Here is a 23,034-nt window from a genome sequence, read left to right as displayed (position 1 = left end):
ACTCTTGCTGGCCCATGATAACACATATGTGAAATCCTTGGCCACAAAAAAAATCGTTTTAACTTGAGAAACAGCCTGCAGCTGCTTTGGCGGATATTGCACAGAGGAAAATAAAGTTAGGAGGTGAATTTGAGGATTTAACGTTTGTGTCAGTGAGATGAGACAAACAGGCAGAGCCGCACATCAGCCACACCGCGCGCGCACACACACACAACATGATGACAGCTCAGGTTCATCGCTTCTGACTCTGTTTAACATGACTGTATTTATTTACATGTTTCCCCCTTTCTGCAGGGACCACGACTGAGATTACTGATCTTTCTCTATGGTTGCAAAAGGGTGAAGAAAAAACAAAAAAAACAAAAAGAAAAACGTTAAGTTAACTGTTCAGCACAAACCACAGGGATGTTGCCTCAATGTTGCAAAAACAAAAGAGTCAGACTTACATTCATGGCTCCGGCTTCGGGTTGACGCGTGATAGAAATAAGCAGTAATCCGCAGGGTAAACCGGTGGAAAAACAGGGATGCTCTCGTTACAAAGCCTTCTGAACAATAACATAGCAAGCCCACGCTCGGGGAAATAGTCCGGGACGGAATCGCCACTATGGAAACGTTTGGACATACTCGAGCCGCTACAACGCCATTGCAGGCAGCGGGTGATGCTGCCAGTCGCACAATGGGGGTGTCGGTGCGATTTGGCAGCTCATCTCACTGAGAGCTGCACTGTAGCAGCGTTACATAGACGCCAGCATCCGATATACGTCCGCAGGGCAGTAAAGTAAACATACTTATCCGTAACGATAGCCGGTGATTTGCAAATGTAAAGCCATCATGTGACAGGTGTTAAAACCTGAACTGCGGCAATGGTTTGGTCCGGTAATCTGCTGCGCGGAGGGGGTTTCAGTGAGCTGCAGTCTGGCATAAATACCAGCACACAGCAACTGTAACTTCAACTGGCTGCTTGTTGTTGTTCATCGAGGGGGGGTTTGGGTGTGGTAGAGAGCGAGAGAGAGGGTCAAAGACCAGACTGGCCACTGTGATGGATGATCACATTTATAGTGGTTGGCCAGGACCACCAGGTGAGGAGGTCACGTGGGCGAGAGCCAGGAGATGGGTAAAGTTGCTCTCCACTGTTCACTCATTAACAGCCAGTTAAATGAGACTATTCGACAACATTTACTCCCTTCATTTCATTTGGTCATTAATTCAGTTGATTGGGGCAAAAAAAGAAAGAAATTAGGTTTTTAAGTAGACTGCAATGAAATGAAAGACATTAAAGTTGGCTGCTGAACACAGTAAACTCTATCTCACACACTCACCATGACTAAATGCATATTCAAAGTACAGAATTATCTCTAACGTTTGCAACAGCCTCACTCCCAAATTAATGCATTAATATTTCAACAGTCTCCTAATATAAAGAAGATCAGAGTGTAAAAATTCTAGCTGGCTGGGTCACGCAGGAGTCAACAGACACTGCCTCAAACACGGGACTGAATCCATGTGATAAAGCATTAGAAAGGCAGCTTTGTCCACATCTAAATGTGTGATTATTTTAACCAACAGGGCTGAAGTTATATAATTCATTCTGATGTGTTATAAAACATGGCATTGTTGCTTACGTACGTGAGCATGAATCAATTTGGGAAAAGGCACACCGCAGGATAATGTCACTGTTCCATCAGATTTTAATCACAAAGTGAATCTGATTTATCAGGGTCAGGCCTGTGCATTTAAGTGATTTTCATACTTGAATTTAAAATTTCACCTTGTCAAATAAAATCATACATTATAAACTAAATGTTAATTATGAACATGTGCAGTCATATAATGTAATCTGCCAGTACTGACATTTACATTATTGTGCAATCTCAGCGTGCACTAAAAGCACTTAGAGCACACACACAGTAGGCTCCTACTTGTTCTCTACTGGGCTCGTTATTGAAAGAATGAAATACAAACTTTGTTTACACTGGATATCATGTACAACAGAGGCTACAGGGTGCACCTTAAAAACATTTAGAAACAGGTCTAAATGCTGAGCGTGACTGCAGGTCAGGAAAAACAAAAGCGGTAGAAGAATACGCATTTATCCTTTATCATCTATCATCCTAGTTGACCGCTAAACACAACCAAATGCAGGAGAATCACAGTGACTGTAAACTGAAACAGTGCAGACTATCAGACCAAATCAGACACGTTTGACCATTATCTTACACTGATACCAAGAGGGAAGGCTGTAGCTACTGTATATCCCCAGATTACTATGCATCTTGGTGCATGCATAGACCTATAGTGAATGTTGTGATGCATTCATACCGAGTCCAAACACTGACTACGTGAAGATGTTGCTAGGCAACCTAAAAATAATCTTAAGGGGATAAAAGGGAGGGTGAAAGAACAGAGCAGCCATGCACTGCAGAGCACAGAGGATGGATGGCATCCTGTTTATCACCACAGTGGAAGAAACAAATCAAGTTTTTATATATTAAATAAGACCCATGCAGTGACCACTGTCAGCATGTTGGCCAGAATTAGGATGCTTTTTCTGCAGGATCAAGGCGCACCCTCGGTGGCGGTGGCTCACATCAGTGGAGTATGAGGAGCGAATCAGGAGTCCTGCTGGCCTTTAGCATGCAGGCCTGACTGGGAGCCAAGGGGCCAAAACATGACCATCTGTCTGCTACTACTGGCTCTGCAGGGGGCCTGGACAGATTGGAGCAGACTCCTCCAACATGTCTGTGCCCTCCTACAGCTGGGCTCAGGAGGTCAAACCCTAGGCGGGGTTAGTGTGTGTGTGTGTGTGTGTGTGTGTGGGTGTATGTGGGTGTGTCTGTTTTATGGCCACCAGGGATGGCTAAATGATCCAACATTAAACATTCATCAAACGAAAGGGCAACTTACACGTGAAGTGGGTTTAATGGACGACTGATGAAGGTGACAGTGAACGTATCTGCACACACTGACCTAGTGGACAAGGACACAGACAGACAGACACTCGTTGAGTTTGATATGCAGGCAGACCAAATTAAACATCCTCCTCCTCGATCTCCAGCTACACCACATGGAAACATTTCCTGAAAGGCGTGGTGGCGCTCATAATTGCGATTCACATCTCGTTTTGTTTTTTGTTTTTTTTAGCCCGTGCTGTACAGTAGCTACAGAGAGACAACCACCATCTTTTTCCATCCAGATGTTCAGCCAATGAGAAGTGCTGCTGCTGTTTCCCAGTGAAGGAAGGAGGCGGAGGGAGGAGGAGGAGGAGGAGGACTGCTGCTGCTGCTGCAGGATGCTTGTTATTATTATGGCTGTCAAACCCAGTGGCTATTAAGACAAAACGCCCATTTTCATGCAAGATTTACGGGGACGATGAGCGCCATGTCCCCTGCAGCTGTCGCGGTGTGGCTTGGGACGGGTACGTATCGATTAACGGCGGGATTGTCATGATTTCTTTCGTTGATGCCGTTATCCATGCTAGTTAGCCACGTAGCTAGTTAGTTAGCCTGCCGCTGCTGCTGCTCATTTTTTCCAAGCGGCTGAGGAGGAGACATGGAAAAAATGACTAACAATAGATAGAAATACCGTTAGACGAGTGGAGTGCCTTCGCATACAGCCTGTTTTAACCGGGTTTATACCGTACCTTGCGTTTCTAGCGAGGGATATCACGCTAACGTTTTACGTTGTTGTGGTCAGTCGTTCATTCAGCTTTAATGTCCTTTGGGGAAAAAAAGGCTGTTTCCTCTCGCGCGCAGGCCTGTGTTAATATGAAGCACAGGTGTATTATCAATGCATAATTAAGCAGTTTAAATTATCCATAATTAACGACATGTTAGGGATAGGTGACATCATGTTATTTTATATTACTGTACTTTATGAAACAGACTTATCTTATTTGTTTAAGCTGTTTTTCACTTTGTTTAGAGGGAAAATATTTACACAATTCATTTAAGTCTATCATAGGAAAGCTCTGAAATAAGTTCTACCTTCATGAAGGTTTTACTATCCTACCTTTAACCCTGCAAACCAGAAACCTGTAAGAAAACACACTACCAGGAGGAACAGAATAGCTACAATATAGATATTTAGATGTCCTAATCCAGGGGTTCTCAACTAGTCTCACTCTGGGACCCACATTTTCCCATGGTCATTAAGTCACAACCCACTTTTATAGAATTCAAACCAAGAATTTTTTTTAAAGCCTTTAAAAACTCATTTTGCTCTTTATTGAGCAAAGTGCATTTCAGAGCACATGAATGAAACTGAGGAGGACCATGACAACTGCATGTACGGAAGTGAATTAAAAAATATCAAACTGCACAAAATGGAGACCAACAAAACGATATATTTGACTTCTAATGCATCTCTGCATTCAGAGCATGTTCACAAAAGTGAATAAATATCAAATTGCACAAAATAAAGCCCACAAAACAAGGTATTTTCACTGCATTCAGGCCACATTAATAAGAAACTGATATCTTTGCATTCAGAGCAAATGGAGCAAATAATAAGAAACTGAGGAGGAGCATTCCAACTGCATGTGTTCACGTGTCTCGCGTGCCTTTCAAAATAAGTTATTTTTCAAAATAAAAGACATGTCCAACATCAGATATGTAATAATAATAATAAAATAAATATTATTTACTTTTTTGACCAGCTGTCCGCGACCCATCCAGAACGGGTCCGCGACCCACTTTTGGGTCCCGACCCACCAGTTGAGAACCACTGTCCTAATCCACCTTGAGCAGGTTAACCTCTGCCTCAGGGCTAAAACAAAACATGGAGGAGCAGTGTTCAGTTTACACATTCCATGTATCTTATATAAACTTCCAGAAATTTTATTTTTAATTGAGGCTTGAAACCTTTACCTTTGCCACTGTCTATTATTGAGCCAAATTTGTGGGTGTTTATGTCTTAGCTACTCTCTATTCCTCTGTCAATTCAGCTTTATTAAGGTTTAAGGGTTTAATTCCTGTTTTATTCATCTTACACTTCACGAAGGTGGGGTTTATCTCAGGGTTAGTTTCAGTGAGGTGTGTGTATCAAACACTGCCAATCTCATGTATAGTTCAAGATGTCTTTGAGGAACACACTGTTCACATTCTTATTCATTGATCCAATAGTTTACATTGTGCATGCTGTGAAACACTGCGCTTTGCATGAGAGACATGTGCGCATGGAGCGATCCATGGGCTTGACGCTGAGAACAGCCATGTCCAGAGACGGTGAGTCGGTGTGTGCGGTGGTGTGTTGACCTGCTGTCCCCTCCTCCTTTGTCATAACACAGTGACACGCTCAACTGGTTCCCCATTAATACTGGTATATAACTGTTTGCAATTGTCTGTGGTCTCACAGACTCGGCCCACTTCCTTTTGTTTTAACTGCAGTCTACTGAATCTAGATTTTGTCTAAACCTCGTCCTTGGTAGAATTACAGTAGATGTTTTCCTAAATCATTAATTGTGTGACAAAAGTCTATTTCAAACACGTGACACACAAATTCAATACTATTGATGATGCCTAACTTGTCAACAATTGACGAATCAGTAATTTGCTTACCGCTATAGAATCGTAGAATTGATCCGGCTGTTTCCTGTTGTCGTCTCTTGTCTTCTTCAGTCATCGCCTTCTGCTTCTTCTGAGACGAGCTACTTTCACTTCCAGGTCTGAGCTTAGAACAACGAGGCTCAAACTCATCTCAGGCACTAGAATACCAAACAGTAGCAATCCTTGTTGTCTGGGCTTCCCCTCCACACACCAGAGAAGCACATGGGCTCCTCCTGACCTGCACTACATGCATATATGAAACTGATTGAGCAGATCCAGAGGACTTCCTTCCCAATTGGCTGTGCCACAGCTACAGTAGCTGGAGGCCTCGGTTGGCTCCAGCTATCAGAGGGACAAGGCTGGCTTATTCTCTTCACGTTGCCAATGGCATTTTTAACTAAAACATCACTCCTGAGACTTCGGCCAGCCCAAGGTCGGCTCAGAAAAGCATAAAATCTGGTTAGCCATTTCCACCCCCCCTGCGGGCCAGTTAGTCATGTAGTACATAGACATAATGCGGCAGTATCTAAAGGGATGTGTGTATGTATTGTTTTGTGTACCCTATGGATAATACCTGAATTCTTATGTGTGCGCAAAATCATTGCAAAAGTGTAGTTTATTGCGCGTTATAATAACACGCATCGTTGTCTCCAACCATAACCCTCAGCTGGAGCTGAGAGCTCAGTCTGCAGTGGACAGTTTAGTATTAACCTTTAATTGGTGATGTATTATGGACTGTAAGAGCGCTGCAGTTCATCATCTCGAGAAGGCCTGGCAGAAAGTGAGCTCGCCACAAATAAGCAGATCTGATGCTATTAGCAGAGCCTCGGTGTAGCTTAGTCAGTGATCTTTACTTATACCGGGTTGTTCCCTAAATGGAAGTGACTGCAATTAAAGGTGAGGGTGACACGCAGGCCAGCAGGATCCTGTAAGCAGGACTGGCTAACAGAAGGCGGTCAGGAGGAGTGTGTGTGTGTGTGTGGGTAATGGGCTGAAATGGTTGTTGTTGCATCTTTAATGTTGATAGGCTAAAACACACTTCAAATCCCATAGGTCGTTTCCTATTCCTCAGACCTATTAGGTGAGACCAGGCCATCTGGGCTCTCTCCTGCGTCCTGCCCCGTCTCATCTGTGGACGTGTCACAAATGTTTTTCACCACATCCAGTTGGTCTTTAACCCTCCTGTTGTTCTCCTGGGTCAAAGAAGGAAGGACGAAAGAAAGGAAGGATGGAAGGACCAAGGGAAGGAAGGAAGGAAGGACCAAGGGAAGAAAGGAAGGAAGGACGAATGGGAAAAAAGGAAGGACGGAAGGCAGGCAGGAAGGATGAAGGGAAAGAAGGAAGAAAGGAAGGAAGGAAGGATGAAGGGAAAAAAGGAAGGAAGGCAGGCAGGAAGGACGAAGGGAAGGAAGAAAGGAAGGGAAAAAGGATTTTGGAAAGAAGGAAGGGAAAAGGAAGGAAAGAAAGATGGAGGGAGGCAACAGATTGGGCCAATTAGATCAAAAGAGGAAGGAAGAAGAAGTAAGGACGAAGGAAGGAAGAAGGGAAGGAAGGGAAAAAGGAAGGAAAGAAAAATGGAGGGAAGGAACAGATTAGGTCAGGGAAGGAAGCAGAAGGATGGGTGAAGGGAAGGAAGGAAGGAAGGAAGGAAGGAATGAAGGAAACCAGGAAGGATGGAGGAAGGGAACAGATCGGGTCTATTTGATCCAGAAGGACAACAGGAGGGTTAAGTAGAAAAGCATAGCTGTTACTTGACCTTGTTTTGAGAGTGTGTGCGACCTTCGTCCTTTGTGTGTGTGGTGAAGAATTGATGAGGCCCAACGGTCGTCTAATAGAAATGTGCATTCAGAGTGGGATTTTGTGGATGGAGGGTGGCGTCGGTGTGCTGAAACCGAATTAGGTTTTATTCTTGGTCTCTGAATAACCTAGATCCTAATGTCAGGGGTAGCAGCTAGAAGAGCTATTATGTGGAGTAGTCATGCGCAGGTGGGTTTCCTCAGTCTGTCCTCAGAAAGAGATGTCATGGATGTAATGTCAGGTTTCTATAAGCACCACCACATTTAGTAGTTGCTAAATGTTATTGATTGTATCTAGCTGTGACCAAGCCCTCGGGGACATGTGACATATGGCCAGTTCAGGGTCTTAGTTTGTGGCCACAGATGTTGCCCAGTTTAACATACACATGGTTTTATAACTAAACTCTGAAATTGAACTTAGGCAATTTGGCTTTGTAGATGTGGGCTCCTTTAATAATCTGGAGCTTACTGTGTCACCTAATCTTATTTAACCCCGTTGTGCACCCTGGTAATAGATAACGCTTAACAACCGAAGATCACATACTGACTTCTTTTTTCATGGGCCCGGATTAAAATGTAAATCCTGCTGTATTACTCTCTTCAGCAGAGGCTCTCCTTGGAAATCAGCTACTGTTCAAGGAGAGGGCTCTCACATTGCAGACGTAGAGAGAGCCACTTAATATTGTGATGGTGATGACAGTGTTGTGGATATGTTTGCTTGTCGTTGAAGAAAAGACGAAGCAGGATTTATAAACAGTGTAAACACGAGGAGAGGAAGGTACAGCTTTCCTAGGCCCTCCTCTAGCTGCTGAACACTTCTCAAGTTGTGTGTCCGCAGGCAAAAGCAGTTCAAACTCTCCCTCTCGTACTTCATAGCACAGATCTCCAGTCTTCCCTCCCTCCCTCTCTTGCGCCCTCCTTCTCCTCTTCCTTGTACACTCAGTCTCCCATGGTGATTAAAAATTGAGTGCCCACCCACCGAGGGAGGGAGAAGAAAAAGTGAGAGGAGAAAAATGCTGCACAAAAATGCTGAGCGCTTGAAAGAAGAAGAAGAAGCGAGCAAGAGAGGGAGAAGTAGTGAAAGAGAAAGATGCAAAAAAAAAAGGGGGAGTGAAAGGAGGGAGAGCTGGCTGAAGCACCTCCGGTCTCACATTGTGCAAACTTTTCTCAAGGGGGCTGCCATTTTCCTCACGATGCCCTTCACAAATAAAGACTAAATGTTAGCATTTGAAATGGAGTGGGGCTAAACAGGAGGGCAGAATAGAGACAGAGTGGGAGGGAGGGCCTGGAAAAAAACCTCAGCCAGTACAGAGTCTGAATGACGCTCATTACTGCTGCTTTTACCCACGGTACTTCGGCCGCCTGCCGTTGAAATTCATTGATTTAGCGAGGTGTCATCCTATATACATAATTACAGTGTGTCTGTCAGAGTTTTTGCCATCGTGCTCCGCTGTTTCTGCACAGCAACCATGTGTGAAACTCGTGTTTTTACCTTCAAAAGTACAAGAGTGCAAGAAAATTACACGGATAGGTCTGTCAGTGTTAGGGTTGCAAAGTTGAAAACTTTCCATGGGAATTAACGGGAATATATGGGAATTAACAGGAATATATGGGAATAAACGGGAATAAATCCAAAATTTACAAAATTGAAGGTTGGCCCTTAACAGGGAACTTAAATATAGTTGGGGAAAATATATTGTAGCATAATCTTGGCTAAAACAACCGGATTTATATCTATGCTATTCCTCAATCACATGCACACAGCACACACTGCTTACTGCAGAGCTATTGAGGCCACACCCCCTACATGCACTGTGCTGCTAAACGCCGCCCCAATTTTGGGGGCTCACTTGGTAGAGCTGCAAACCCATGTTGAGGCTACAGTCCTTACTGGCGGCCCGGTTCGAATCCCGCATCGGGCAGCCCTTTCCTGCATGTCATTCCCCCTCTCTGCCATCCATTTCCTGTCTCTCTCTCCACTGTGCTATCAATTAAAGGCAATAAAAAGCCCCCCCCCCCCAAAAAAAAAATATATATATATATACAAATTGCCAGTTAATTCCCATGGAAAGTTTCCAATTTGGAATATTTCCAAAATTCCCCCAGCTTAACTTCCCATGGAAAGTTTCTGGAAATTTACCGGAAGTTTTCCGCCCCTTTGCAACCCTAGTCAGTGTGAATGTGGCTGATTCTGAAAGAGTGACAGAGTTAAGCTGCTGGTACCGGTGACCCGAACGTCTGCTTTATTTGTTTTCACCTTAACGCCTCCTGCTCTTGTTTAATTAGTGCTGCTGGCAGGCCATTAAGGATGAATAACACACACATATACACACACACACACACAGATTTGGAAAATGATTTTCTCTCAGGAGATAATTTTCTCTGTATGAAATCTGTATTCCAGTGGTCACCATCTTGTCGAGGTCTCACGCGGACCGTAACGTCTACCCGTCTGCGGGAGTGCTGTTTGTCCACGTTCTGGAGCGAGAGTACTTCAAAGGAGAGTTTCCTCCCTACCCCAAATCAGGTAATGCTGTAGCCACGTTTTGTGGCATTTTTTGTGTTCAATCATTTAATTACCTTCATGTCATTCAAGCGGTTGTAATCCCATTACACAGAACATTGTTAATTCATCATATATCACCAGTAGAAAATGCTTAGCTGCAGTTGGCAAAACTTCTACAATTCAGCTCTAATTCAGGTCTAAAATACATTACTGAATTAGTTGTGACCCACAACAGAGCAAATCGAGCGCCCCCCCTCATTAAACCGCTCTGCCTGCAGGTGACGCCAGCAGCGACCCCATCACTTTCAACACCAACCTGATGGGCTACCCCGACCGGCCGGGCTGGCTGCGCTACATCCAGAGGACGCCGCACAGTGACGGAGTGCTCTACGGCTCCCCCACCGCAGACCACGTTGGCAAGCCCAACGTCATAGAGGTGGGTGGCTGGACCGCGTTCAGACTGAAAGGAGTGGAGATGAAGTCATTTGTGCAGCTGCTTATTATGTCAACGAAGGAAACAGGGTGATCCTTTTAACGCTGAAATGTTGAACGAAACGGGGCCATTAAATGAAGACGATTATGTTCAGTCATTTAAGAGGAAGACAATATCAGGTACTTTAAAGCCCTTAACTAAGGCACATGTGAAGCTAATGGTTACACATTTGAATTGATGCAGCAGTGGCATGGTACAGTGTTTCACTCTTGAGTCTTCGGGCTTAAATTCCATTATGTTTTTATATGCTCTCTTTGTCCCCCATAAGCTACTGCAGAAATTCTTTTCCCAAAAGGCTTAGCATTCCCAGCGGTGCACATGTGCCTCTATACGGTGTTTCAGTTGGGTACGGAGCCTTCCTTACTGTATCTAGCTCAGCCTTGTCCAGGGGGCTGCTGCCATTTAAGCTGCACTGATCTGGGCTTAAACTTTCACCCCTGTGTGTTGCAGATTACCGCCTATAACAGACGCACTTTCGAGACAGCACGGCACAACTTGGTCATAAACATCATGGGCACGGAAGGTAAGCGGCGCCAGTATGGGAGCTTAGAGCGAGCAGAGATCAGACTGTGTGCAACTTCCCTGATTAAACCCTGAAGGCACATTCAGTGTTTGAACGGAGTAACAGAGATGATGTTAGCTTTGATTACTTTTGTCAACCAGAATTAATCAATCATTACCAAACACAAACTATCCACAAGTTTCCGAACATCAAAAACTGAAACCGGTTTTGCTCTTCCGGTGGAATTGTATGTTTACGTTTCCATGGTTTTAGTAGTTGTAAACGCATGGATCTATTAACGCTGGCTTTTAACAATGGATGTCCATTTGTGTGATATCCATTGTTAAAAGATGGCGTGATGATCCATTCGTTTTACAGCCTTTCAATAAAAAAACTCAACTCAACTCTTTATTTATACTGTATAGCACTTTAAAAACAACCGTAGCTGAAAACAAAGTGCTGTATAGAGACGTAAAACAAAAAAGATACATGCATACATGCATTTACCGCGACAACTGAAACCGTGGAAACGTAAACATACCAAAAAAATTCCATTGGAATAACAAAACCGGCTTACTTTTTGGATGTTCGGAAAAAGGTGGCTATATTGTTTTGATCTCACCAAGAGTACTATGCTGTGTCAGAGATACTGTATCCTGTTCATACACATGGAACAGTACAGTTTAGTCTCACATTATTAAACTATTGTGCTCTTGACCTTTCCAGTTCTTTAAACAGTATTTGACTACATCATTTTACAACACAGTGCATTTAGTCACTGGTCTGGTGTTTTTGATCTTATCCTCCTGAGACCCGGCCCATGCATGTGTGTCCTCTGTAGTGGACACTTTGTTCACCTGTATCTTCCTTAAGTATTTGGAGTTACCCTATCAAGCCCTATAGTATTCTGTAGAGGACATCCTGGGCTTTCCAGTGATGTGTCATGTGATGGGTTTGCATGGTGGGAACTTTACTTTTTTTCTCTATCAAGATGGCCGCCATACCAAAACACACATTTCATGGAGAGAGGAGGGGTAACACAAATATTTGTTATCTATTGCTATTTTTACCAGGATAATTATATATATTCTTGTTTATTAACATGTCAATAACAATATTATTACATCTGAAAACAGTTTCATAATTTCTGTTTTGAAATAACAGTCCTCTTATGAATGTCAACTGTAGTGGACACCAGGACCATTTTAATGTATTTAATGACTGCACATCGTTGTAGGAGAAAGAAGTGAAGCAGAGGGGATTCTAGTAGATAATAGACAGATTTGGAGCTGTCAAATGAGGAAAGGGATGGGGATGAGAATCAGCCTATGATAGGGAAAGGTGGTGATGAAGAAGGAGAGGAAGAAGATGTAGGAGAATCTGATGAGACGGACTCAGAGCCAGAGAGGGAGAAGGAAAGTCGTCATGCTCTGTTGGCCAGACTAACTTGTAGGCTATGTTTTTTTTGCTTTGTTTCAGGTTAATGTATTTAAATCTGTTAGATTATTGCTGTACTATGTGTCACTATTGTTGAATATTTGCAAATTGCCAAAAATATGCTTATGAGTTTGGTCAGTAGGGAGTCAGATCACATCCATGACACTGGAATTAAAACACAGCATTAAGGGATATTCCGGCACAAGTTTAACCTATGGTCTAATGCACCATCAGACCCAGTAGAACTCTCCCTCCAGAGATCAAGTTTTTAGACTGCAAACTTCTCTAGTTGTAGAGACTTCAGCATAGACAGCCAGATAGAAAAACACTGCTGTCTATGGAGCCACAAGCCAACGTCATCGAAAAAGCCACTGATAGCGACAAATAATGCTCAGAACAGCACCAAACTTCATCAGCAGTGCAAACAGGGTTCCATCCCATACAAGGCATCAAACACCTGCTAGGTTTGACTGATTTCTATTGAAAAGAAACAAAAACACAACTCACCCACTCTCCTCCAGCTTCTTCCTACTGATGCAGAATCCCTGACAAGTCGATTACCGAATGCATCAATGTTCCTATCTGTCTTCCCTACTGTATCTGTTACTAACAATAACTAGATGTTGTTGTGTTTAAGTAAGTAGTTTAAGTGTTTAAGTTAGATATGCTTCTCAGTTAGTATTTGGGTTAGTTAATTAGTTAGTACACTTGGTTATAGTATGGACCCTGTTGTTTTTACTTTGACTTTTGGCGAGGCTGCCATAGCAGGCCTACCAGGTTGTGGTTAGCTCAAGAAAAAACTAAACATGGCCACATTTGCCTAACACTAAACCAGTGTGTCCTCTGTTCTCTTAACATAACACTAGCAGGTATTGACAGGGAAATGAACAGGTTGAGTTGCTAATACTGTCACAGTCAGCAAAGTGTGTGTGTATTTTGGAACTAATTGTGACTTCTCACTTTTCAACTGCATTCTGTAATCGACTTGTTAGGGCTTCTGCATTAGCAAGAAGCGACTGGAGGTGTGTGGGTTAGTATTTTTTATCTAATTAAATGTATTCTTGGGTTAATATCACTATTACACTGCTATAACTATATTACTATAATTATCTCAATTCAGTTGTATTTTCACACGGAAATCGTCCTGTTGTCCTCTACAGTGGACATGCTGTAAAATTAAAATTAAAAATATATTAAAATAAAATAAAATTGTAAGGTGTTTTTTTAGGCCCAAACAGATAGGAAATAAAAAAAAAAAGAAATTGTAAGACACTTTTTTTCTCTGGTTCTCAGGAGGATATGACATTATTTTCTTAAAAAGATAGTTCAACATTTTGGCAAATTTGTCTATTGCCATGATCCCTATAGTCATAGGCGTAGGTTCATCACCTTTAATTATCGGTGCATGTTGTTTTGAGATCTGCGGGGCAGAGACGCAAGCTGCTCAGCGAACACAATGGAGGTGAATGGTACAGGTCCCCTGTCCCTCAAAACTCATCAAATACACAATCCAACAACTTTAAAACACAAGTCGTGACCTGCACATTCACCACGCTATGAAATAATAATGTAACATCATGAGAGTTGTTTTTGAGGCAAATGCAGCCGGAACTACATTCCAGACACGGCTGCTGGGTGGAGTGGTTTCAAAAGCGCAAGTAGTTTAGAGTATTTGCTTTGTGTGTCGTAATGTAACATAATTATATACGATTATTTCATAGCATGGTGAATGTGCAGGTCACAATTTGTCCACAAGAGTGTTTTGGAGTTGTTGGATTGTGTATTTGATGAGTTTGATGAGGGACAGGGGACCTGTACCGTTCACCTCCATTGTGTTCACTGAGCAGCTCACGTCTCTGCCCCGCTGATCTCAAAACAACATGCACCGATAATTAAAGGTAATGAACCTACCACTATGACTATAGGGATTATGGCAATAGGCAAATTTGCCAAAACCTTGAAATATCCCTTTAAGCAGTTTCCATGACAACTCAGCAAACTGCATTTTCAGATGAAGCACATGTAAGACAAAGCTCTAGAAAAGCTACTAAGCGAACCTGCTGATATTAACAGTCCATTGACAGTATTGTTGTTCTTTGCTATTCAGTGCTGTCCTGATTGGTGCAGTGTGACACTGACCTCTCATCACTCCAGTCGTCCTACATCTGGAGCATCTGTTGCACCGTCTGCAAACAGCACGGGCCTGTACTGAAACGTTACAGTTATAAATGATTACTGTGCGCAGTATCCGGTTCATCTCTGTGACTACACTTCACATCTGTGCATCTGTATGTTGGCGCACTGGCTTGTCGACCAGTCACGGTACATGCAGTGCAATATGAACTGAGCCGGGCGAACACGCAGCAGATGTTCGCAGCGCTAACGTGACATCACTCTCCCTGTGCCGTGATGTCACCAGCCATCTGGCCTCAGAAGGAGGCCGAGTCATAACAGAGCGGTGCAGACTCACCAGCGTCTGCCGGACAGACTGGTGGAGTCAGCGTCAACCACTGTACGCTGCAGTAATAAAGTAATAATGATGTCTTAGTCAGCAGAACAGCCCTGCGTCATAGCGCTCCTCTCAGGGTTATGGAGTCTAATGGTTCGAGTTCACCCCCTGGTCGCCTTCCTTCCCACCTCATCTTTCACCGCTTTCAACCTCTTACCTGCCTCTGTCCTCTTCTTCCCTCTGCAGAGTTCCCTCTGCCCTTCCAGGCCGAGTTTTACATCAAGAACATGAACGTGGAGGAAATGCTGGCCAGCGAGGTGCTGGGGGACTTCCTGGGAGCAGTGAAAAATGTGTGGCAGCCCGAGCGCCTCAACGCCATCAACATCACGTCGGCACTGGACCGCGGGGGCCGCGTTCCCCTGCCCATCAATAACCTCAAAGAGGGGTGAGGATCTTGGAGGTTGAACCGGACTTGGTTTGAATTTTTAAACAGTTGGGGTGCTTTTCATTGCTGTAGAAGAGCTAAATCATACTTGTTTTTTTTATGCAGCAGCAGGTAAAAGGCTTAGCTCGACTTGTGTCCTTATTTTCGTGCATTTAAAAACTTTGTTGCGAATCACACACTGTGAAATAATCTCTCCATCGATGACTTCCTCACTTAACTCACTCAATCAAACTCAATCAAACAAATGTCATTATATTTCAAGCCCACTCACATCATGTGAACATTTTATCTAATTGGGGCCTTGGGAATCGTCCGTTTGCTGTAGATTAGATGAGCACACTTGGCCGTCAGCGCTGACAGACACTGTCAGTTGGTTTGTGTCAGCGGGGAATAGCCCACATGAACGCCCATAAGTTGTGCATCAAAGATTCATGCTGACGTTTTGGAAGATGAAAGCATCTAGGAGAACACTCAGTGGAGGAGAAACGCTCTGAATATTACAAGCCTACTGAGCATAAACATGTGAAATGAGACTTCTGTTCTGTTTTCTTCTCTTCTCTTCTCTTCCATCCTCCTGCTTTCTTCTCTTCTTCTCTTCCTTCTCTCATGGTCTACTGTATATTTCCCCATCTCCTCCTCTCCCTAGAGTGTACGTGATGGTTGGTGCTGATGTTCCCTTCTCGTCGTGCCTGCGGGAGGTGGAGAGCCCACATAACCAGCTGCGCTGCAGTCAGGAGATGGAGCCTGTTATCAGCTGCGACAAGAAGTTCAGAGCTTCGTTTCACATCGACTGGTGCAAAATTTCTCTGGTGAGAAATTCTCTCGTACAGTTTTCACTGCTGAAGTAACTTTAACCTGATTCTGGATACGTGAGCCTCTAACTCTTCACTGATTTCTTCAGGTTGACATCAACAAAGTAGTCCCAGTGTACATTACCCGTCCAGACCCGGGCACAGGGATCCTGCCAGAATTTGGGGAATATAACCCCCCCTCTGAGTCTCTGAAGGGCCGGAACTTCTTTAACGACTTCCTTATCACGCTGGCTGTTCCCTCCGCTGTGGCGCTAGTCCTCTTCTTCATCCTCGGCTACACTATGTGCTGCCGACGAGAGGGGGTGTAAGTGTGCTATTTTTTTGCAAATATTGCACCTAACACCCCAACAGACATGTGAGGAAAGCAAAACAGTTACTGAAGTGTCAAATGAGACAGAGAAAGGATAGTGCAAAAAATCTGGACTGGACTTGCAGCTTGTCATAACCATCCAGTTGTACCGTCCACATATATTAAGTTCCCCATCTATTTCTGTCACAGGTTTTTTCTTTCTTGTTTGTTTGTTTCGTTAACTTCATGTAACGTCTCGATGTTTTGAAGCATAGCCGTGACATCGATGATCGCTCATCCATGATAAATCCTTTCATCATTCTCCATCATTTACAGGCTGGGAGAGACGTGCCCCCCCCCACCCCACGCACACCCCCACACCCCCATCAACATCGTTTCCACACTGCCTTTACCCAACAGTCCATTCACTTGTGTGTAGATGTCTCTTTAACTATTAATATTAGTATTTAATTCATCCATTTTGTTTTGTTTCTAGGGAAAAAAGAAACATGCAAACACCAGAGTAAGTGTTTTACCTCTCCTGTGTTTTTCTTGATTTTGGGTCTGTTTCTGTCCCCTCCCTCTCTCCCCTCTCTCTCTCTCTCTCTCTCTCTCTCTCTCTTTGGTTTGCAGTTTTGTCATCTATGTTGTCACTGACGGCTTTCTCATAACCATTCATATGCTCATCTGTGTGTTGACATCCATTCATCCAATGGGCTGCTCAAAATTTTAATGACTAGATGAAAGGAATTGTCGCTGCTTTCAGTTGTCTCGGATATTAAAGCACATATCTTGCAGTCAGCCACAGTGATAGGTGAGGAAGGGTGGATGATTTCTGTTGTGCATGCATGAACTGACTTGCACTGGCATTTTCAATTATTTTTAAATGCCTTTCCGAAAGATAAAGCATTGCTACACGGGATGAGATAAGTAAAAAGCCACCAGATGTGACCACAACACTGGCTTACGTTAAAAATGCGCTGCCTCTTCCTGTCTATAGCATCCAGCTGGTCCACCACAGCTCCATCCAGAAGTCCACCAAGGAGCTGCGGAGCATGTCTAAAAACCGTGAGATCTCCTGGCCGCTCTCCACACTGCCAGTTTTCAACCCGGTCAGCGGGGAGGTGGTGCCGCCCATCCACCCAGACAACTACGAGACCACCAGCATGCCCCTCATGCAAACACAGACGTGAGTGAAGGGATTCAGTGGGAGGGAAATCACATTCATACGCTTATGTTCATTAGCAGGCGCAGCAGACGTACAGCTCATAGGCGTCTTTACGGGGAAATATAAATCTAAACAATACCATTATCGTTTAATCTTGTTTTCAGCACTCTCTAACCGCGCCGTGTTTACAGCTAAAGCTGCAGCAAAGCGAGTCAGGCCTTTGGAAAATGTAACCACAGCTTAAGAGGTTCAAGCCGTCCCATGATTTTTACTAACAGGCTTGATACTCAAAAAAATTTAAATACAACACGCTTTCACATGATACGAAAGACTCTTGTGTGTGAATGTCTGCTCACCATAATATCACTGTTATTTCAGGAACCTGCAAAATCAGATTACGATACCACAGCAACGGCCATCAGGTTGGTACTACTTCCACCTTTTTATTCTAGTATAAGAAGCCTTAGTGTAACTGCATGTCTAATATGTAGTGGGACTATTTATCATCATGAATAATCCACTTAAAAGGCTATTATGAATAAATAAATCTAGATTCCTGCCTAATGTTCATCAGGATTAAGCACATTAGTAAAATCATATAGACTTATTACAGCACACTACCATGAGTATACATGTACTGACTCTTTTCTGACATTAGCACACTGCAAAAACTCAAGATCTTTCCAAGAATATTTGTCATATTTCTTGTCAAAATGTCTCATTTCTAGTCAAAACTAATCTCTGTCCACTTAAAATAAGACAAATAATCACCTAAAAATGTACTTGTTTTTAGATAATTTCACTTGTTTCAAACTAATTTTCACTTGAAATAAGTAGAAAAATCTGCCAGTGAAAGTTTTTTGTGCTTGTAATAAGAAAGAAAAACTTGCCCCACTATCAGATTTTTCTACATATTGCAAGTAAAAATATGCTTAAAAGAAGTAAAAAGTGTCTAAAAACAAGCTACTTTTTATGTGATTTTACGTCTAATGAGATTTGTTTTGACTATAAGTAAGACAAATATTCTTGGTAAGATTTTGAGTTTTTGCAGTGCAATATGACATGACATAGTATGATTTCTGAGTTGCTTTGGTGTGTTGCTTACGACCTCAGTCTGTCCTTAAACATTGAAAAAAAAAACCCAGAAGGATACAGACTTTATTGAGTTGGACACATTTTTATTGAGAGCTTATCATTCTGACACCATAAGAAATCAGGCATGACAGCTTCACTTGTGAACTTGTGTGCGTCAGCCCCCTGCGAGGGGCACAACTCATTCTGGTGTTGGTGTGTAAGCGCCCTCTTGTGTGCATGGTGGCAAGCTGCATGATGCACTAACCCACTGCTCTCTCTGTTCACTGCTAACCAAGGAGATAGTTATGTCATGTCGACATTTCGAAGGCTGGAGGTAGGTGCTGCGATCTGTTCATCAGCCCATGTAGAGATAATTAATCCTGATTTCTGAGTTGTTGTTATTAGTGAGGTTGTCTCAGCTCATCTCTTTGCTAAACACTAACAGCACATCAAAAAACGTATGCGTTTCGTCTTGGTGTTTTGAGGGTAAATATTTTATTGTTTTTATTCCAGGTAAATGGTATTCCTGAGGAGAGAAAGGTGGCCGAGGCCCTTAATTTGTGACCAGAAATCACCAGCGTCGGAGCTACCATTTCTTCCATATCTATATATTGTTTTTTTGTTTTTTCTAACATTTGTGCCAATCTGCATGCCTCAGAAGTGTCTTTACAAAGTTCTATTGTCAGTATGAACTTATTCTTTTAAGAGTGACAATGTGGAGAACAAAAGAGCTTAGCTGATTATCAAGACAGTAAAGATGCATTAGAGTATTTTTGGAATATATGTGTGAATGTTAAAACTACGATGTTTGTATTTCTACTTGCTTTGCACATTGGACCTCTTAGAGGAAAAGGGAGTTTTACATGGAAATGATCAAATTGTCACTTATAATTAATTCTATGTCATGTGTCATATGATGACAATAAAATATTTCAAAGTAGTTTGTTTTTACTGTAAGGACCCTTTTGTCTAATAAAAAACTAAATACTGGGTATGTCTGAATAACAGAAGGAAAAAAAGAAGTCCAAACAACACGTTTTATGAAGGTATTATTAACAATGTACAACAGAATAAAGGCATTTATAAATAATATGGATACATTTCACATTTTTGAAGACATCACAATTTTTTTTTACATGTAACATATTTCAAAGAGGACCTGCACAGGGGTATAAATAGTTGTTGCTTTTACACAAGATCTATTAAGGCCTGAAACAATTTCCAAATTCTTAACTGTTGATCAGAAATAAGACAAGAAAACGATCAGTAAACTTTGCACGTAAAAGGAAACTGCAGCATGGAAATGCCATTCTCATCTATACAAGGAGGTGACGACTGGTTATACAAATTATGATTTCACTTGGCTCTTGTCCAGTATGAGAAGATAACCTGAACTGTACATAATAGGAGAAATGACAGGTGACAGCTGTAGACAAATTGTTCCACCATGAAGACAGTGTTACTTTTTGTGGACCCATGTTTTTTCTTCAAAAAGGGAGGCTACATAAATGTATAGAAAACAATTGACACTGCAACCTTTTACTACTCCAGCCCATGGTAGATGAAATGCACAACTCAAGTTTTTTATGCAATACAGCTTGGCTCTTACAGTATTACCGTTTCTTATTAGCAAAATGATCGTTGCAAAGCATTTTGATTTACCAAATAAAAGTGTGCAGAAGGTGTCTGCACTGGTACCATGTTGTCCACTGTGTTTCACCTCACAGATGAAAAGAAATGTGGAAACCTACTAGGTTTCCACATTTCTTTTCATCTGTGAGTAAAAGTTCTTTTCATCTGTGAGTAAAAGTGCTAATTTCAGGCAAATGTCTTGTTAGGATAAATAGGCAGAGACAAACACCATTTGTCAACTGACAAAATACACATTTTCCTTAACGCAACAGCAATGTCTTCTCAGCTCAGTCAGTGCATTACCAAGTAGTTGTTTTTAAAATGTTGATGTGGCCCTGATGCAAAGTGCGTAACGACGGAAGATTGTGAACCCAGGCCGAGTGCACCTGGAGATGTGCTGTATGTATAAGTCACTGAGAAAAGCTGCATGTTCAAAGGCAGTTCAGTCTAAGAAATCACTTATTCATTCACTCACTGACCAAAGAGTTCACAGGCTGTGACACTAGAGGGAGCATGTATATTCAGCTGTGTGCCCTATTGTACAATAATATTGCAACCCAGCGTTTTCCTACAGCGTTATGAGGCATGTTTTTTTGATGACGATGAAGGACTAAAAACACTGCTGAAGTGTTGCTGTATAAAATAAATCTCTCACTCTATTGTACAAATATACACAGACTATGAAATGAGCTGCTAATAGGACAGACAGACGGCAGACTAAAAAGCTTGACCTCCGCAGTGTGTCTCTCTCAGAGGCAGGTTATCGTCTATGAGATGCTGGGATGGGTATATAAGATGAGCTACGTAATAGTTCCTTCACAAACAGCAGTCATGGGCGCAAAGTACAGAAATAAACAAAGCCAAAAAAAAAATTGTATAAAATATAAGCTTAATTTAAATCATTAAATACTGTACATATCACATAGAATTTCAGAGCTACAGCAGGTGACCACGGTACCTTTCAGCACAAGGCAATCTTTTTTTTTCTTCTTTTTTAAATTACTCACAAAAACATTAGCAAAAATATGTTGAGGGATATTCCAACATCTTGACAAATTGCACTCCATTAAAAAAAAAAAAAAAAGTTCAGTTTTGTCAGTTTTTTGATCACCCAAACTAGTTGCTGGTCCATATTTTGCATATTTAGATATCTATCGCAGTCTTAGAGTCACCAGAAATACTGTACAAAGTAATGCTGATAATAAACTGCAGCACAATTGAACATGTCATCATAAAAGAGTAGATATCTGAATATGTAGGTTATGGATCCACCTGAGTGAAAATACCTTCAGCTGCTTCTGCCATGTGGACGGAGTGTGTGTCCAGTGATCCCTTCCAGACCGAAGCAATGACAGGGAGTGGTGTACTTGTGTGTTTGGCTAAATAGAAAGCAGCGCTGCAAAAATTCACACAGCAAGCACAAGGCCTTGAAATGATAGGACCTCTTGTAGTTTAAAATACAACTCCATAGTCAATGGGCCAGAGGTACCACTCAGGGTGGCAAAGGTTACTTATAATTTTTGAAAACATCCATGTGTATAGATGATATGGTAACCCTTCCACAGCTAAATTAGAGTTATCACCTGTTGAAGTTAACTTCTCCCTTGGAAAAAATGCATTTTAGACGCTGGTGCATATTTTGGTTTACACTCAAGTTCAGGTTATCAATGCTTAAAAATATTGTGGTATCATTTCAAAGTGGACACTCTAAGCTTTCGTTCAAGCCCTTTTGTGAATAATTATTCCACTCTTCCACCAGAAATATGATGGGACTGGTCTTGTTGGAGGGGCTGCAAAGGAATTTTTACATGGTGTCCCCCTGCAAGGTTCTTAGAGTGTCCTGCCTGCACCACGGTTCACTCATTCAGCATCTTTGATCAAAGTCTGGCAGTATACATAAAAAACAACATCAATCCTCTCACTTGGTGCTGCTTCCTGGAGAACCTGAGGCAAGGGCGTCTCTGCCACCTGTGCAAAGGTTTTGTTGTCACCATTCATTTTCTGGAGCAGGCTCATCCCATCAATGATGCAGGTAGATGGGGTTGGGATGTGTTCTGCAGAACCCATCAGGATTTGCTAGTGACCAACTAAAACAAAACAAAAAACAAGCCTAGTGGGTGAGCAAGGACATCCCTCATATTCACCTTCCTGCTTTCAGCCACAAGGATCATGTGGCTGAACATATTTCTATCAGCCTTTAGAACCACCTCCTGGGCTTTCTTTCCATGAGCTCTTTTTATGCTGATATTGAAGAATGCTTTCAAACTATTCTTAGTCATTTGGTCATGGAATTTTAATGGTGGCGCTTCCTCTTCTAATCGTTTGTTTGAATACCTGGTAGGCCTCTTCCCCTATCTCATGAGCTCCCTGGTCACATCAGGTGGAGCAATGGAGCCAGTGGATATGCTAACCAAATCGATGGCATTAAGGACCATAGAATTGGCCTATCAGTCAACCAGGACAAAAAACCATTCCATGTCAGACGCATGCATGCCTCATACATAAGCTTGTGTAATCGCAGTGCCCTGTTGTACTTGCGACCATCTATAACACCAACAACAGAACCTCCTGCAATTACAACAGATTCAATGCAGAGATCTCGGAGCCCAGCATCTTGAAAACGCTTTACTATGATTCCCAGCAACTTGCAGATGGTGTGGAATACCCCAAGCCTGACAATTATCTGTTGAAACTTGTCACTGTGTTCCCATGTGATTTCAACTGCCTTTGAATAAAGGGCTTGATCAAAGACACAGACAATCTTTTTCAGTCTTAAGTGTTGCATGACTGTCAGTGACTGGTTAAGCACCTCATTGACAGTAGACATTTGTGTTGCTGGAGCATTGATGGTAAGTAGGTAGGTAGCCTACATTGTTGGGGATAATGAC

At 42.4% G+C, this 23,034-nt stretch overlaps 2 protein-coding genes across 3 annotated transcripts in view; one reads left to right on the top strand and one right to left on the bottom strand.

Annotated features, from left to right (window-relative positions):
• Window positions 1-688, bottom strand: part of ppp1r9a (protein phosphatase 1, regulatory subunit 9A) — a gene marked incomplete at its 3' end in the record, with an annotated part of 46,087 nt that extends 45,399 nt beyond the window's left edge. The window contains exon 1 of the mRNA XM_083982799.1: window positions 447-688. The remainder of the gene's footprint in view (window positions 1-446) is intronic.
• A 2,588-nt stretch (window positions 689-3,276) lies between these two features.
• sgce (sarcoglycan, epsilon) lies at window positions 3,277-22,360 on the top strand. Of its 2 annotated transcripts, XM_083982801.1 has the most exons (12): window positions 3,285-3,415; window positions 5,121-5,222; window positions 9,744-9,866; window positions 10,124-10,281; window positions 10,789-10,861; window positions 14,973-15,171; window positions 15,818-15,980; window positions 16,073-16,287; window positions 16,769-16,795; window positions 17,273-17,461; window positions 17,819-17,862; window positions 19,028-22,360. In XM_083982801.1, the coding sequence occupies exons 1-12, from the start codon at window positions 3,370-3,372 to the stop codon at window positions 19,042-19,044; spliced, it is 1,356 nt and encodes a 451-aa protein (XP_083838927.1). In that variant the 5' UTR covers window positions 3,285-3,369; the 3' UTR covers window positions 19,045-22,360. The 2 variants fall into 2 exon arrangements, with proteins under 2 accessions (XP_083838928.1, XP_083838927.1); XM_083982802.1 differs by lacking the exon at window positions 5,121-5,222 and having other exon boundaries at window positions 3,277-3,415.
• Window positions 22,361-23,034: the final 674 nt, after the last annotated feature.

Source organism: Trachurus trachurus (genome assembly GCF_905171665.1).
Source record: "Trachurus trachurus genome assembly, chromosome: 11".
Lineage (NCBI taxonomy): Eukaryota > Metazoa > Chordata > Actinopteri > Carangiformes > Carangidae > Trachurus > Trachurus trachurus.
Note: the sequence above shows the minus strand (reverse complement) of the source record. Positions and strands in the feature narration are given on the sequence as shown.

What these genes read in the sequence shown, in the direction of transcription:
- sgce (XM_083982801.1), top strand. Translation starts at nt 3,370, where the DNA reads ATGAGCGCCATGTCCCCTGCAGCTGTCGCGGTGTGGCTTGGGACGG. An exon ending in CGCGGTGTGGCTTGGGACGG is followed by an intron (nt 3,416 to 5,120) that starts GTACGTATCGAT and finishes TTGATCCAATAG; the next exon opens with TTTACATTGTGCATGCTGTG. An exon ending in AGAAACATGCAAACACCAGA is followed by an intron (nt 16,796 to 17,272) that starts GTAAGTGTTTTA and finishes TCCTGTCTATAG; the next exon opens with CATCCAGCTGGTCCACCACA.